We start from the raw sequence: 18,254 nt of genomic DNA on the forward strand, positions 1-18,254 counted from the left end.
AATCCTTTGAGGTTTAAGAAATTCTTTTAGCATCTAGGCTAAAATCCTTGTAGGTTCAAGTGTGATAAGAAATTCTCAATGCTAAATTGTGATAAGCTGAGACACCACTTTCCCGATGAGTGCTTAAGCTATTGGGACCTTGAGAAATGTACACAAATCCGATTGTACTCTTCTTAAATTGGCAAATCAGGCAATTTGGACATATATTTTCAAAAGTTTGTATTATTTTAAGAACTTTCTTTACAAGCTAAAATCCCTCTAGGTTTAAGAAAATCTATTAGCATCTAAAGAAAAATCTTTCCGGGTTTAAATATTATAAGAAATCTTCAAAGCTAACCGGCTTTGAGATGAGGTGAGATACCACTTTCCCAACGAGTCGTTAAGTTATTGGGACCCCTTTTATTCCAAACCGAAAGTTGAAGCCAAGTGGGCGACCTTTTCCTTTGGCATCAGACCCGAGTTCCTTTGACGAGGCTGCATCCTGTTCTGCATCGGGCATCAGTCGCGAGTTCGAACCTTGTCCGATGCCAGTTTACCATTCTACGACGTCCTGTCATTGCAGTTCCCGGCATTGAACTCACAAGCATGATCCTGACTACCGCGGCACAGACGTCTGCGTCATCGTCGGAGGTACGCTCCCCCTTCATGTTTATCAGTCGACATGCTTTTCTACCCAAACAACTCCTCAGGCCAGCTATCAGTTTATGAGGATTCTTCTTTCATGCATCTCTCTCTTGGAGATTCTTGTCCACATTCTATGCTGAATAGCTGCTGGCTTTGAGTCATCGGGCTTTGATCGATCATGTTTAGCTGCTCAGGACATCAGATCATGTATACAGGAAATTTCTGCATATAATTCTTTGTCAAAGCTACAGGCTTCCCTGAAATCAATCCTTGTTGAGTTTGTTGAAAGGTATGAGAAGGGATCTTCCTCATACGGGATACAGGTTTTTCATATCCTGACCAAAGGCCTTCAAAGGATTATACGTTTTCGAATGGTGCTGCGTTCATACAGCCCTTCTGGAACACCTTCCTAACCATGTTGTATGGGCTCACCTTGACATCATCTTTCAGTCGTTCTATTTCTAAGAGACCTTTTAAGAAGATATCCCATGCATGAGAAACCAGTTACCACCTCAGAGAAGTGTGTCATCCCTCGATAAGCGATTAGCAGTGAGATTGGACGCGTTGCGAGTTCTAGAAGCCTAGATGACCTTGCACTTGGCCCTCAGTTCAATCGATCAAGTGTTCTAATCCAACTATGCACTTGTTAACAAGCCTATGCAACATTGTACTTGGGTATTGACCCAACCAATCAAAACTTATTAAGTATTTCACCAACCATGCACTCTATGTCATACTTTATGTGGATAACTGGATCATCACACGGACTTATATTGATTACATAGCTCACACAAGGAGATGTTGAGGAGGGAGTTTGAGATGTTAGACCTTGCCACTTACTTCGTTTCTTCCTTGGGCTTGAGGTGTTTCAATTGCATGTGAGGGCATTTTCATCTCATGACAAAGATATGTGGCTGAGTTGTTGACAACTTTTGGCAATGACTACTTTGAGGCTCATCTCATACCCCATGGACCTAGGGTCCAGGTTGTCCCAGCATGAGCTGAGTGTAGTGACAGAGTCATTAGCTATAGGAGATTGGTTGATCCCTAATTTGGCTATTCATACCCGATTGATGCTTCTACTTACGTTGCTGTTTTGAGCTCTTTTATGCAGAAGCTTCTTGAGCCCCATTGATAGGCAGTTTTGTAGGTGTTGTAATACTTGTTGACACTATAGGTACTTGTTGACACCATAAGGCAAGGATCATGTGTGGAGAGGGGCTCATTGAGAGGTTTGATTGATTTAGATTAATAAGTTAATTAAGACACCTAGATATTCACTAAAGGGTTTTTGCTTTTCCTTGGGCTTGAGTGTTATGGCTTAGAGCAATAAGAGAGAGCCTACGGTTCCTCTTTCTTCTATAGAGGAGTGTAGAGCTGCTTTGTTGGCAGCCCATGATGCTGTATTGCTGAGGCGGATGTTAACATGGATGGTCTTTCCACAAAGATAGTTAATAATTCTGTGTGGCAACCATAACTAGGAATCTTGTGTTTCATGCTCGCATGAAGCAAATTGAGATCGAGTACCACTATGTTTGAGAGCAAATCTTGGATCAGGAGTCGGAGCTAGGGTATTGTCCTTTGGTTGACAATGTGGGGGGCATTTTCACAGACTTTTCCATTGCCTTTACTTATTGCTCAAATTGTGCTTCTTGGGAAATCAAACACATGTAGGATTGCAGAAGGGTTGTAATTAGTCCATCATCATTGCTTGGATGCGAGCCCTTCATTGAGTTAGTGAAGGTTGTTAGGAGCTTTGTCTAGTCATGGTCACTTGGGTTAATTTAGTCCATTTGAGTCAATTTGTGGCTAGTGGCATTTTTGGGCCAGCTCATGGCTTTAGTCCTCCCTAGACACATTTTGTGCCAATTCTATCTCCGATATTCTCACTTTTACTACTCTCATTGTAGCTACACATTGTAGCACATACAAGGGCTTTCTTCTATCAACCTCATCATGAATGTGAGTTTTGCATTGCTTTCAACATTCCACTTTGATGTTCTTGTCTTTTGTTCATGTGTTCCTTCTTTTGTTGCCATTTTGGACACAACTTCAACCTAGGTGCATCATTAGACAACTACATTTTGCAGGCCATATCGGTCTTCTCTCTTGTAGATTTGTGTTTTCCACATTTTTAACCATTGATGGCTTCCATGTCTGTCTTGGATAAAAAGTTGACCGATGACAACCTAAAGGTTTAGAAAAGATCCATCAAAAGTAGTCCTAAGTATGTATTCATCTTGGTAGATGATTGAAGGCAAGACTTTGATTGGCTTTGGTTGCACTCATTTTCTCATTTCCAAGGTTGTCTTTGCTTTGTAAGTGAGCACATGATGGTTTGTCTCTTTGGAAGTATTTGAAGGATAGATATATTGGGATGGACAACCTTTGCCATTATCTTTTAGAAGGAAGGCTTATTGATTCTAAGCTTGAATTGCCAAACCTTTGTGAGCAAATACAAGAGCTTATCGATTTGATGGGTCAGCTTGTAATGCCTTTAAAAATGATGTTTATGTTATGTAGACTTTGCAAAAGCTTTTTGGGTCTTTCATACTTTCAAGACTGCTATTAACATTCGAAGGAAAAATTGCTGGAGTTGTTTGCATTTCACATCATGCCATAAACAAAGATTGCCACTTTCACCATTAGAAGTTTGAAGCGTATGGTAGAGGTTGCGGTTGGAGACATGGCTAAAAGCAACATAGAGATGGAGACATGGGGTGCTATTGCGTATTAAGTTAAGTTAGCCACTTAAACAGCCCCAAAACAAGCTTAATTTAATGAAAATCCTAAAACAGGGAGCAGTTTGAGAGAGTGCAGTGAAACCCTAATTTGGGGGGGTCCATCCTCATCTATAACTAGACAGGTTGCTCCCATTCAGCCTCAATCCTGTCTGTGTAGGTTTCTCACCCTTGAGTGCAGATTTCAGCCATTAGTCTCCCACCACGTGGCGGTCCAACCTTCGCGATTGTTGCTATGATCTCATTCTATTGTTGCGTTGTATTGCCGCATTTTACTATAGTGCTTTGTTGCGGCATTCTACTGCGGTGTTCTACTGTGGCATTCTACTATGGTGTTTTACTATGGTGTTCTATTGCTATGTTTTGCTGCTTCACCCACATCATCAAGCATCATCCTTTGCAGTTGCCTCAGTCTCCTCACACTTTGGTGATCAACGTTTGGTGTTTCTCTCACTCCGTCACCCCGACTGGTGGTCATAGCACTTGGGATCCATCTTCAGTGGATGGCACTCTTTGACATACTACTTTGCCCTTGGGCACATTGTATACTCTTACATTCATTTACAATGTTCATTCACTTTCAGAGTTGTGTTCTTTCTATCCCTTCTTCTGTTTGTGTTTGAGTTTTGAGTTTTGCATTTAGGGTTTGAGTTTTACTTTCTATGTTTATGTTTGTCTCGTTGTGCTTCTGTCGTGGTTGTACATTGTGTTTCCTCAGTGCAAACCCTAGCAATGCCTTTACACTCTTCTTCACATCGTATCAGAGCTAGTACTCTTATAAAGAGTATCCTGTGGATATTGTGGAGTGCTAGTCTTTCCACGAGGCACACAATACAACTCGTAACCGAATCATAATGTCATAGTCACCTTCTCGTGACCCCATGCTGTCTTAGTGAGGAAGACAACACTCCATATTCTCCCTCACCATCACCCTCTATGTTTACACCCATGCAAAATATCCCTTTGTGGCTGCTGCCATCAATTTCCGCGTTCTACTACTGCGTTCTATTGTGGCGTTTTATTGCGGCGTTCTACTGCTGCATTTTACTGTTGCGTTCTATAGCAACGTTTTACTGCGGCGTTCTACTACTATGTTTTGCTACTTCATCCACATCATCAGGTATCATCCTTTGTAGTTGCCTCAGTCTCTTCACACTTTGGTGATCAGCATTTGGTGTTTTTCTCACTCCGTTACTCCGATTGGTGGTCGTAGTACTTGGGATCCATCTCCAATGGACGTCACTCTCCAACACATTGCTTTGTCCTTGGGCACACTATATACTCTTACATTCATTTATAGCATTCATTCACCTCAGAGTTGTATTCTTTCTATCCCTTCTTCTGTTTGTGTTTGAGTTTTGAGTTTTGGGTTTGAGTTTTGCTTTCTATGTTTGTGATTGTCTCATTGTGCTTCTGTCGTGGTTGTGCACTCTGTGTTTCCTCAGTCCGAAACCTAGCACTGCCTCCACACTCTTCTTCACATTGCCTTTTGGCCATGACCGGTGCATGCCATGTCTACTACTTGCCTTTTGCATTGGCACATGCTCTTGCTCTCTTGCCTTTGCGGTGGAACTTGTTGCATTGGCCCATTTCCATGTTTGCTTTTTGCTCTTCTTCACCTTGCTTTGGTATGTTTGGTAAACATGTCTTGCACATGACATGATTAGTTGAAGATTAGGATGTACTCTAGTATCATAAACTGAAAAATAGCCAACAAATCTTACACTCACTCTTTTATAACTCATTGATTAAAACAAAAAACACAAAATTGGAAGGGGAAACAACTCTCTATGCCATTGTGCTGACTAAGGCATTCTTCATCTACATGGTTGTGAGATGCAAGTGGTGTTAGCTAGTCATCACTCAGACAGGCAGACACCACGTGGCAGGCAGTCGGCCAGGTGCCACGTGGCCTGCACTCAGACTGCAGCAGTCAACCGACGTGACACCTATATTTTTCTGGTCATTATTTTCAGCCTATTTATAGGCTTTGTCTCTAGTAGTCTCAGTTAGTTGTGTCCCGCAGATTTTAGGCTACAGACTGTGGAGGCTGCCCTTCGGGCTGATGGAGACCGAGATCTTTGAGGTGGAGACATACGCAGATGTTCTCTCTACACGCCCTTGTTCTTGGAGACCCTGGTGATAGCTTGGCCCCAATGACTGTTCCTCTCGAGCCTATGCCTCACGAGGGGTCTTCTTTGGATGAGGAGCCTAGTTCCTAGCCACCTGATTCACCGATTGCTCCTATGTTGTTGGTGGACCTTCCAGAAACTTCAGCAGATGGAGAGCACTGAGGCGAGATCTAGCCTCCTCCTTGTTGGGCTTGCGACATTCTCTGAGATTCCGGGATTAAGCGGGTCCTTGAGGAGTGGCAATCGCAAGATGGGGACTGCGGAGGTCACGAAGGCACCAGGCACCAGGCACCAGGCACTAGGCACCAGGCACCAGGCACCAGGCACCAGGGACATTCTATGTAGCTTGTTTGCTCTAACTACTATTTGATGTCCCGTGTTATGCAGGATAGAGAGCCTACCTCAGTGAAGGAGGCTTTACAGTCTGATCATTGGCAGAAAGCAATGGAAGCCGAGTTGGAGGCTATTGAGCGGAATGACACTTGGTACCTTGTGCCTCGTCTCTCTCATAAGAAGGTGATTGGTGTCAAATGGGTCTTCAAGACCAAGTACCATAGTGATGGCTCTTTGGACAAGCACAAGGCTCGCCTTGTTGCTAAAGGTTTTTCTCAGTGTCCAGGTATTGATTTCCATGATACTTTTGCCCCCATTGCTTGTATGGCAACGATCCGTGCTGTTCTTGCCAGTTGGATGTGAAGTCGGCCTTCTTGAACGGTGATTTGAAGGAGGAGATCTATGTAGAGCAGCCTCCTAGCTTTGGTTCCTCTTATGGGAAGGTTTACAGGTTGAAGAAGGCCTTGTATGGCCTGAAGCAAGCTTCGCGTGCTTGGAACGAGAATATTGATTCGTTTCTCTAGGCAAAGTTGGGATATCGGCACTCTAGGGTCGTCCGTAGCTTTATGTGCACACTTCCGAGGGTGGTTGTGTGTTGTTTGTTTTGTATGTTGATGACTTGATGTTGCTACAGGTGACCCTGCCCAGAAGGTCGAAGAGATGAAGGCAGCCTTACATCAGAAGTTCGAGATGACGGATTTAGGACTTCTCCATTTCTTTTTGGGCCACGAGATTTATCAGACTTAGAGTGGGATTTTCATTCTTAGCAAAGATATGTCTAGGAGATCTTGGTGACTTTTGAGATGGAGGATTGTCGGTCCATTTCTACCCCTATGGATCTGAGTTGGAAGGCCACTTCACACTCAGATTCTCCTTTGGCGGATGCTACCCGCTACCGTTAGGTGATTGGATCGTTGATTTGGCTCCTCAACACACAAGTGATCCATGTTTTGCTGTAGGTCTCTTGGCTAGGTTCATGAGTGCACCTCAGTGGGTGCATTGGCAGGTTGCTCAAAGGATACTACGGTTTTTGAGGGGGACCTCCGATCTAGGGATTTCCTATCCAGTAGGTATAGGTGCTTCTGATCTTGTTCTTGCAAGTCCGAGTGATTCGGATTGGGCTGGTGATGTGGACCATAGGCAGTCTACTACAGGCTATTGTTTTACCTTGTGTGCAGGTGTTATCTCTTGGAGTAGCAAGAAGCAACCCATGGTAGCCCTATCTTCGACTGAGGTGGAGTATCGGGCCATGTCTTCTACCACATGTGAGATTGTGTGACTTTGGCGATTGTTCGAGGAGCTTGGTTGCCCCCAGACTTGTCCTACTATTTTGTGGTGTGACAATGAGAGTTGCATTGCCTTGGCACGGAATTTCGTATTCCATACCTGGACGAAGCACATAGAGATCTAGTACGACTTCATCAGGGAGAAGCTTGTGGATGAGACCATCGATGTGGAATATTGTAAGACTGAGGATAATCTTGTAGATCTGTTTACGAAGGCACTTTTCCAAGCTCTACTTCGCCAACATTCCAGATTGCTCTGCCTTATGCATTGTCTAGGATCTAAGAGGGGGTGTTAGCTAGTCATCACCCAGATAGGCAGGCGCCGCGTGGCAGGCAGTCGACCAGGTGCCACGTGACCTGCAGTCAGACTGCAGCAGTCGGCTGCATTAATTGCAGCCGACCTGTATTTTTTTGGTCAATATTTTCAGCCTATTCATAGGCTTTGTCTCCAGTAGTCTTAGTTAGTTGTGTCCCTCAGATTTCATGCTGTAGACTGCGGAGATTGCCCTCGGGGCTGACGGAGACCAAGATCTTTGAGGTGGAGATATATGTAGATATTCTCTCTGAACTCGTGTATAATTCTGCATCCTTATACAACATTCTTCACTGCAGATTTTCTGTGTTTCACTGTCTCTTTCTCTCTCTCCTCTCTGTGTTCACTCTTTGTCTTGGTCATTCTCTTCCGCATTGCTTCACTCTGACAAGTGGGTCATATATAGTATGAACTTGGTGTGCATAGAAGAGCAGACATGAATAGGACAAAATGAATGGCGTGATCAAATGGAGTTGAACACCAAAAAATATGTAGACTTTAGACTTATGCTTTATTGTACCTTTATTTTGTTTTTGATGAATCGCTTATGCATCTCTCTCTCTTCACACGCACCACCTCTCTTACTGAAAATAGACAAGAGAGGAGAGAGGTGAAGAGACTAAGAGCACACATAAAAAGCAATGGAGACTTGAAGGTGGCACAATGAATGTGCCATGGCCAAGGATGGACTACGTAGGTGTAGTCTAGTTGTAGAATCATTGGTGTATCCTCATGTCAGTCACCTAACATGCTAGTGAATAATATCCTACAACATCACCAAGGCACGTAGTGGATGCCAACTTATGTAGAGCTTGACCTCAAGCTTAACATGAGCTCGTAAACTCCAAGCATAGTCCTAAAGCATTGAAGCTTCTCAGCTCTCAAAGCCTTGGTTAAAATGTTTGCAACTTGATCCTCGATGTTGACATAAACCAAGTCAATACACTTGTCAGAATCCGTTCTCAAATGTAATGGTATTGGACCTCTATGTATTTGGTCTGCACATGATGCATTGGGTTCCTAGCCAATTGAATGCTACAAAAGGTTATTATAGTAAATGATAATCTTCTTATCCACTTGTATCCCCAAATCTCCAAGTAGCTTGTGTAACCAAGCTACCTTGCATGTTGCAATTGCAACACCTCTGTACTAGACAAGGTAACTATCAGGTGTTTCTTGTTGCTCCAAGTAATAGCAACATTACCAAAGGAAAATATAAAACCACTGGTAGATCGCCAGTCTGAAATACTACTAGCCCAATCTACAACTGTGTAACCATGCAAGTCCAATTGTACAGTTGCACCATGGAATAAGGCATAGTTAGTGTGGACTTTACCTAGTGCAATGTGCGCAACATTGCATCCAAATGTGGCTTTCGTGGAAGCTGCGTAAAATTGACTTTTCAAACCAACTATGTAGTATAGGTTTGGCCTAGCGATCGTCAAATAGATAAGGTTGTCCATAATCTTTCGATAAATAGTGATATCGTCAATTAAGTTACCCTCATATGCACTAAGCTTAGCATTAACATCCAAAGGTATAGAAATAGGCTTGCAATTAACCATACCATACTTCTTCAACATGTCCAATGCATACTATCCCTATGACTTCGGATGTCATACCATATACAACAGCAGTGGGTGTCTTGTTTATAATGTATACATCAGTAGCAACTGGTTCAGTCTAATAGTAATGAGGCAAGTTAATTTTTGTCATCAATGCATAAGTCACCTCTACAATATGTATGTTTTTTAGCTCAGCAATTGTGGGAGAGGAAGAGAAGGGCATCTCCATCTCTTGGTGATGCAACGGAAATGAAGGGAAAAATTAGTAGATGATGCCGAATCCGCAACCTGCCTTTGCCTTCTCTGATGGAGAGGATCTTTGTGGCTCACTGAGCACCTTTAGCTCTGATACCATGTCAAAAAAAACAAGACAGAGACCACAGAGAGAGTAGGGTTTGCGGGGAGAAACACTGAGTGTGTATAGCAAACACTGAGAGAGAAGAGAAACTCAGAAACACAAGAAGAACACGGTGATGATACATGAATCTTGCTATGGGAAGAAAAGCTGATACAATGGAGTTGAAGCTCAGAAGATGACTACATTGTCCCGTCGCTATTTCAGGTGGCAGCACCTGTGGGAATTTGCATAGTGAAGGGAGCGAAATGCAGTCCTCTAGGCAGTGGGCTATCAAAGTAATCATTGGAAGGAGAAGGATAGTTGTTGAGGGAGCAAACCATAGTCCTTCAATGTCATTGGAGATGTGGAAGATGATCACTAGCTGTCGAGGGAGCGAACTTTAGTCCTCAGATGCCAGGGAGATGAGATAGGTTGCCAAATGCCAGATGAATGATGATGCTTGAGACTTGGGAGCTGCAAATGCAGAAGTTTGGAGTGATGGGCTGTAAAATGTAGATCAGGAACAACCCAAAAGCTAACAATTGTTGCTAGAGAAGGTCGCTAGGTGGTAGAAAGTTGTTGCCAGGTGATATGGATTGACGCTTGGTAATGTGAAGGCCTCCAAATGCCAAAACGCAAATGTGAGCAAGTTGCCAAGTGTAAGGAGCTAACACTAGTTGATGGAGAGCCTCCAAATGCAACAAATGCAGAGAAAAGGAAGATGCCAACTGATGGAGACTAATGCCAAGGATGTGGGAAATCCTCCAGGCAGCTAAACATAGATGGAAAGCTGGTCTAAGATGACGCTAGGATGAGAGAGAAAGTCTCCATGCTGGAGGAGAGAGATCGATGCCCACCACGAACCACATTATCCGCTTGAAGGGGTGTGAGGACAGTGGAGAGTGTTGAGCTAAAATGCATAAACAGCCTTAAAACATGCTTAATTAATGAAGAAACCTTGCTTATTTACAAGAAATGCGATCCTAGAGAGTTTCGGTGTCCCATAAGCACAAACCCACTTGGGAGGGCCCAAACTTTCTATAAATACGTATGCTGCCCTTCATTCAGCCCTCAATCTCGTTTTTGCAGATTTCAAGTGTTTCAGCTTGCTGTCCACATCCCGCTTGCGGAGGACATCTCCGTCGAAGCTGTCCATTGCTGTCTACATCAATTGGCGGCTTGATTTTCAGCCCTCTTCTCGTAGTTTGGAGCTGATCTCAACCAGCCGATTGCTGTTCTTGCACAGACATGCTGTCTTGCTTGCGTTTTTAGTCTCTCTCCCCTCACTGCTGTCTGCATTAGATCTAGCTTCTCACTGCTACGTTTGCTGGTGGTGTTTGATATCTGGAGGTTGCCTTTCTGTGATTCGGGATCCGTTCAGAGTATGACACACTTTCGAGCTCATTATCCCTACCGTGATTCTTGAGATACAGGAGTTCAAGGTTCATTATTCATTCATTGAACAGTGTGTTTACTGCATGAGTATTGTATATTTAGTAGTCATATCACTTTATTCATTCAGTGAGTTCATTGTCTTTGAGTTACCATAACCCTAATTGTGTTCTTTTATCAATTTGTGCTTTGTCGTACGGTTTCTGTGTTAGGGTATTTCTTTACATGATATCAGAGCATGGTACTCTTTGAGAAAACTAGGCCTTTGATATGAAAGCTCTACACAAGAAGCAAGAATAACAGTAGGTTCAAATGACTTAGAACACAATAACATCGATTCAGTCAACTATGCCAAGAATTGAGCGAGAGTGGGCGGATCAGCTTGCTCCACAAAGTTCCGACATGGTGGAAGACACTTCTGATTATATGGAAGAAAAGCTAGGCAAGCTGACCTCTGAAGAATACAAATTGATTCTAGCTTATACACGAAAGAAGATTGAGGAGCTCGATCGAAGGATTGCCCTTCAAGAAAAGCGTCTAAATGAAGGTATGTGTGAATTTCTCTCTTCAGATGTTGCACGTAAATCTGATGATGTTGCAGGGCCGTTAAGATCTCCATCAGGGACATGCCCCCCTCTTGGAGAACAAGACTTGGAGTATGTTCCTTTATTTCATCCTCTTCCGTCCACTCTGGTGCAAGGTACTTCAGATTCATCTTTTGTTCCTTCTTCTGTTACCTCTTTTGCTTTGCAATATTTTGGTAGAGATTATGTGGAAGAAAGAGTCCAGTCTGTTGACTATGGAAAAGGTCCTCTTGAGGACCAATTTTGGTATGTTAATACACGTCATGGGGATTATAAGAAAAAGCCAGGTACCTCTTCTTCTAACCTTCCTTCTTTTCAGTCTACTTCACAAAATCAGAATGAATTTGGTGTTTTTTTTTCTTCAATGCATGGTACATCATCATCTTCACACTTTCATTTCCAATCATTAAATATTAAAAATGAACAAAATGCATTTGCACCTCACATACCACATTTTCAAAACCCACCCATCCCACCACTTTCTTTTGTTGCTTCTCTACTTCCATTTATACTATTTACATTTCCATTTCAGACACCTCATGTCGCACTATATATCACACGGGGGGGTTATGGAAACATAAACACATCCTTTAGGACCTCATTGTTTCCTCAGTCGGGTGGTGTTCCACCTACTTCACATATATTTTCAGGATCATTGCAGTTTGGTTATCCCCCCAGTCTTTTCGGAGTGTGGATCAGTTGACTCTATAGTTTGCCTCTATGGGTTTACCTAGTGAACCTTTTGGTCATACTGTTGTGCCCCAGCCTCACTTTGGATAGGGCTTTCGTGTCCCAGTGCCTCCACCTACATCGGCACCTTATAGAAACATTCATGTTCCAGTGCCTCCGCCTCAATCGGCACTCGTTGGACACTCACAGCCTACTTTTGCTTACCCACCTCTACCCCCTTCTTCTACCTATTAGACATATCCACCTCTACCATCTTAACCCATCTATCCAACACCTCATGGTTCTAGCTCGTCTTTTGCCAAGCATGACAAGACTTGTTTTAATGGGTCAAACTTTACCACTTGGTCAAACTTGATGAGACATGTCCTTGACTCCTAGATTCTATGGGATCTTGTGCAGGGTTGGAATCCCAACTCGATCCCGCACTTGTTCCATTCGAGGCCGTCCGCTCATGGAAGGCTAGGAATGCCTCCACTATTGTCGAGCTAATGTAGGGCTTATTGCTTGAGTTTCATTCTCAGCTTTAGTATTTTGACTTAGCGTCTGAGCGAAGGGCACACTTAACTGACCTCTATGCGGCTCGGACGTCATATCAATCTTGACCATGAGCTCCAGCTTTTCAAAATCACTGACCGAGACGACTTGAAAGTCAAGTTGGCTGAGTATTCACTACGGGGACTCCCAAGTTCTTTGGCGATTAGGTCACATTGTTCCTAAATAAATTCCCCAAGAAATATTTTAACTTTGTGGAAAGTATAATTTCTAAGCCTACCATGCCTACATTCTATGAATTTGAGTGTTAGCTGTTGCGTTACGCACGATTGTTCGATCAGTTTCATATGAATTCCTCTTCAGAGGGGGCTCTTGTTACTCATTCTCAGAAAGGGCAACAAGGGAAGGGAAAACAAAACCAAACCTCTACTCAAAATCAAAATCAAAATCAAAATCAAAAGCAAAATCAATCCAAGGAATCACAAGGAACATTCCAATCTCTCAAACTTGGGTGGCAGAATGTACCTAAAAAGAATAGGTATTGTCAACATTGTCAAAAGGCTGGCCATTTTGACAACGAGTGTCGATCAAAGGCACAAGGCACATCACAAAAACCTAAGTTACAGACCCCCGCCCCTCAGTCGGGCAACCCCCAGCAAGGGAGGTAGGGTGATGGCAAGGGATAGTTTAAAGGTCAGACTCATACTGCCACCGCTTAGCCATCTCAGTTGATAACATTCTCAACTTCAGAGGGCTTGTGTGTGACTGGTCTGTAGAGGTCCACACCGTCTCCATAGAGACATTAGATGCGAGTTTTGCCTACATCTGTGAGTTGCCTCTTGACAAGGTTACCGTAGAGGCCCACTTGTCACAACCGAGCACTCCTGTTTGGATTGTGGATAGTGGAGCTACACATCATATGACTCCTATAGCGGACATTTTCCGTTCCCGAGCCCCTACAGCTGGACGGATCTGCGTAGGAAACAACTCCTCGGTTAAGATTCGGGCTCAAGGTTACATTAGTTTTGCCATTGACAAGGGTCTAGATTTGGCTTCGCTGGACAATGTATATCACGTCCCTTAGTTTGGGGTGAACTTGTTATCTGTTCAGCAGCTTTACCAGTTGGGACGAGCAGTCTTCTTTATAGTAACCACAGTCAAGGTCCTTGGCTCTTAGACTGGTTTAGTGATTGCTCGCGGTGAGGCACAGCCTAATGTCCTATACCACATGACACATTTTCTGACCGAGCCGACAGCTGCGGGCTCCGTGTTTCATAGCTTCCAGGCCTTAGCCACATCTCGGGAGCCTACGAACAATGAGCGCCTTTGGCATTTTTGCTTAGGGCATCTTGGTTATGACTCTCTTTATGAGTTGTGACGCCGTGAGTTGGTTAAGTGCCTTCCACGCTTGAAGCTAGCTCAAGATGTTTGTAAAGTATGTCAGCTTGGGAAGCAGCACTGTACTCCATTCCCTCAGTAGACCTCACATCGTGCTGAGGCGACTCTTAGATTGATTCATGTTGATCTTTGTGGACCGACATCCACTGTCGCCTAGAATGGCATGTTGTACTTCTTTTTGATAGTGTATGATCATTCCAAATACATGTGGGTGTACTTTCTCAAGCATAAGTCAGATGCTTTTATATATTTTTTTGCTTGGGTGTTGTTGGTTCGTAACCATGGTTCATTACCAGACTGGTTGTCGTGTCGGTTGCATGAGGAGTGATAGCGGTGGTGAGTTCATCTCCCATGAGTTTTCCGAGTTTCCCCAAAAGCATGGCATCTCCCGTCAGCTCACCTCTACCAACTCCCCTTCTCAGAATGGAGTCATAGAGCGTAGGAACCAGATAGTCATGGAAATGGCACGCTCTATGCTGTTTGTAGCAGAGCGCCATGAGCGCCTTTGGGTCGAGGTTGTTAAGACTTCGGTATACATCCTCAACCAGTGCTCGATTACGGCTCTTGCTTAGAAGACCCCGTATGAGGCATTTTTTGGCTCTCGGCTTGTTATTTCCCACTTCAAAGTCTTTGGATGTTGTGTGTATACACACACACGCTTGATGACAAGTTAGAAAAGCTCACTCCCCGATGTGATCTCCTTATTTTTGTGGGATATTCCTCTAAAGCCAAAGTTTATTGTTTGTTTGATTCTCAGACAAACAAGGTGATCGTTAGGCGGGATGCCATCTTTGACGAGAGCGATCTCCTGTAGGCCTCTGCATAGGATTCTGATCGTATTCCTTCTTCCACATCATCAGAGATCGTGCTTATTGAGCTTGGTATACTTCCCGCTCATGATATTTCCGTAGATTCTTCCGCTCCCAGGCCCCCTCCTCGAGACCTGTTACCTCGATGGTACCAGCAAACCACGAGGGGTTCGGGGATCCTACCACTGAATTCCACTCCGGAAGGACCTAGAAGAATTGTTGGCTTGCTCCTTAGGCATCATTTGCATTGCTGTTTACAGCTGATTATATAGCGCATTCTGAGCCGGATACATGGTAGGAGGCTCTTCAGCGCCCTCAATGGTGAGAGGCCATGGAGAAGGAGCTAGAGAGTATTGATCGAAATGAGACTTGGACATTGGTGGATTGTTCGAGCCACAAGAAAGTCATTGGGACAAAGTGGATTTTTAGGACCAAGCTAAAAGCTAATGGGACTTTAGACAATTACAAGGATTGCCTTGTCGTGCAAGGGTTTTGACAGAAGCATGGCATTGATTACGAAGAGACCTTTGCCTCTACTGCGTGGTTGACTTTCTTTTGGTTGCTACTCGCGCTAGCCGCTCACCCCACGGTTGGCTGATACATCAGATGGATGTCAAGAGTGCCATCCTGAACGGTTTCTTGGAGGAGGAAGTCTATGTGGAGCAGCCATCGGACTTTCCTTCAGGGAACCCTAGGGATAAGGTATTCCGCTTGCATAAAGCTCTTTATGGGTTGCAACAAGTGCCGGGGTCTTGGTTCCATAGGATGGATGAGTTATTGCAGACTCGCAAATGCCATTCTACCCCTTATGACCCGAACTTATATGTTCGATCTATTGCAGAGGGGGTTAGCTATATCCTGCTATACGTTGATGACTTACTCATCACAGGCTCAGATTCTGTTGCCATAGCGGAAATCAAGGGCTCAACTTAAAGCTACATTTGAGATGACAGACCTTGGTTTGTTGTCCTATTTCTTGGGGATGGAGGTAGTTCTTTTTGGGGGCTGTATTTTTGTGTCACGGCAGAAGTACGCACTTCAGCTCGTGGTTCAGTATACTCAGGATTAGCCACAGCCAGTGGCCACACCTCTAGATCCTATTGTCCACTTGTCGAAGGATACCCTAGGACAGCCCTTTAATGAACATACCTATTGTTCTATTGTAGGAAAACTTCTTTGGTTAATTCACACTAGGCTAGATTTAGCTTACTCAGTTAGCATACTCAGTTAGTATTTCACAGCACCTAGGATGTCACATTGGATTGCATGTCTTTGTGTGCTGCGTTATTTGCGGTGTACTTATTCTTATGGCCTGAGATATGGTCTTGGTTTATGTTTGTAGGGGTATACTGATTTTGATTGGACAAGAGATCCTGACACCCGGCGTTCCCATGGCGGCTACCTCTTTACCTTGGGCAGGGCTCCCATTTCTTGGTCCAGCCGTAAGCAGGAGACGGTGGCGGTTTCCACGGCCGAGGCTAAGTACCAGGCTCTCTTCAATGGCACCATTGAGGCCATTTATTTGAGGAGTTTATTGGCGGCACTCCCTTTCCATGTGACTCTCCCATAGTTGTTTGTTGCGACAACCAGAGTGCCATTGCCCTTGCGGGCAATCTGATCATCACACCACAGCCACAGCATGTGGGAGTCCACTTCCACTTTTCCAGAGAGCAGGTTGAGCTAGGCACTATTCGCCTAGAGTTTGTGCCATCATTTGGGAGGGCCTAAACTTTCTATAAATACGTATGTTGCCCTTCATTTAGCCCTCAATCTCGTTTTGCAGATTTCAGGTGTTTCAGCTTGCTGCTCACACCTCGTTTGCGGAGGACATCTCAGCCGAAGCTGTCCATTGCTGTCTACATAAGTTGGTACCTGATTTCCAGCCCTCTTCTCGTAGTTTGGAGCCGATCTCAGCTGGATGATTGTTGTTCCTTCATAGACAGGCTGTCCTACTTGCGTTTTTAGTCTCTCTCTCTCTCTTGCAGGGTGTCTTGCTTGCGTTTTTAGTCTCTCTCCTGTAGGTTGTGTTTTTAGTCTTTCTCTCACTTGTTGCTTACGTTTTTAGTATTTCTCTCTCCTCATTGCTGTCTGTATCAGATCCAGCTTCTCACTGCTACATTTACTGGTGTTCGACATCTGGAGGCTGCCTTGCTTCGATTCAAGATTTGTTCAGAGTACGACACACTCTCCAGCTCATTACCCTTGCCCTGATCCTTGAGATACAGGAGTTCGAGGTTTAGCATTCATTCACTGCATAGTGTGTTTGCTGCATGAGCATCGTATATTCAGTAGTCATATCACTTCATTCATTTAGTATGTTCATTGTCTCTGAGTTATCCTAACCCTAATTGTGTTCTTTTATCAGTTAGTGCTTTGTCGTACGGTTTCTGTTTATGTTTCTGTGTTAGGGTATTTCTTTACAGAGAGACAGGAGGGAAAAGGGAAGAGTGACGAAAAAAGAGGGGTGAAGAATGATTGAAGTGGATGTAGAATGAATGAAGTGACTGTCTATTTATAGGCATAAGTTGTCTAGGGTGACGCACCACTGTGTGGGCGTCAACTAAAAAAGTGACCAAAATGTGGACACTAGCTCTTTTCGGAGCTATGAGTGCGAAACCCTAAATGAAGTGTGTAAACGGAAGAAGTGCTTTCTCAATGTGAGACCTTGAAGTTCACACTATGGAATTGCAATGGCTCCCTTAAGACAGATGCAGGTTATTTTGAGGATACTTGCAAAGGGATCGATATTGCTATATATACTAAGACACACCAGTGTAAAGACGGTTGTCTACCTGATGTATATGGATATAGATGGGAAAGTACATATTGCCCTCAGCCTCGGAGGGTTAGAGAGACGAGGGGATCAGGTGTGGCAATTCTATTTAGAGAAGAGCTCGGACATACAATCCAAGTGGTACATAGAGATGCAAAGGCAAGATACATGTGGATTAGGTTCCTTACAAATAGAACTCGATATATATATATATATATATATATATATATATATATATATATATATATATATATATATATATATATATATAGCCATATGTAACTTTCCCCTTGCATACTCTAAGTTTGCCCCTTAAGAGGCATCCCTGTATACACTACTATATGAGGACATAATGAGATTTATGAGCATTGGGAATGTTTTACTAGGAGGAGACTTTAATACACATAGAGGAAGCAACCAATCTGCTTTGTTTGACACTAGCAATGAGATGTTCAGAGATATTGCATTAGATGAAGTGGGATTAGTCAGATCAGCCCAAGATAGAGAGAGAACAGAATATGGGACACACTTACTGGCATTGGGAAGTGCACATGGTTTGGCCATGCTTAATGGGCTGCCATAGTGGCCAGGACCTAATGCTTTCACATGATAGAATAACAAGAGAGGGTCAACCATACTGGACTGCTTGACTGGATGACCCAACTTGCTACTTGACATAAAAAGCTTTGAAATCTTAGATAAACCAATTGGATTAGCAGTAAATAAAACCAACCTTCCTTCCGTGGATGGATGGTAATGTCAGAAGTGGAGCAGCGGTGGAAGCA

General features: G+C 43.7%; 1 protein-coding gene across 4 annotated transcripts in view; it reads left to right on the forward strand.

The window, feature by feature from the left end:
* The first annotated feature begins 415 nt into the window (after positions 1–415).
* The window catches only part of HESO1 (Nucleotidyltransferase family protein), a 95,053-nt gene continuing 77,214 nt past the window's right edge, over positions 416–18,254 (forward strand). The window contains exons 1-2 of one of the 4 annotated variants that reach the window (XM_087678223.1): positions 416–630; positions 10,936–11,423. In XM_087678223.1, coding sequence (XP_087534349.1) covers positions 11,072–11,423 — 352 coding nt within the window. In that variant the 5' untranslated portion in view covers positions 416–630; positions 10,936–11,071. Of the gene's footprint in view, positions 631–10,935; positions 11,424–11,470; positions 16,871–16,911; positions 16,931–18,254 lie in introns of those variants that run through there. The other 3 variants (XM_087678232.1, XM_087678243.1, XM_087678252.1) reach the window with 3 other exon arrangements.

Source organism: Lygodium microphyllum, chromosome 1 (assembly GCF_053477565.2).
Source record: "Lygodium microphyllum isolate KBCC chromosome 1, Lygodium_microphyllum_v1.1.10, whole genome shotgun sequence".
In the NCBI taxonomy this organism is placed as follows: domain Eukaryota; kingdom Viridiplantae; phylum Streptophyta; class Polypodiopsida; order Schizaeales; family Lygodiaceae; genus Lygodium; species Lygodium microphyllum.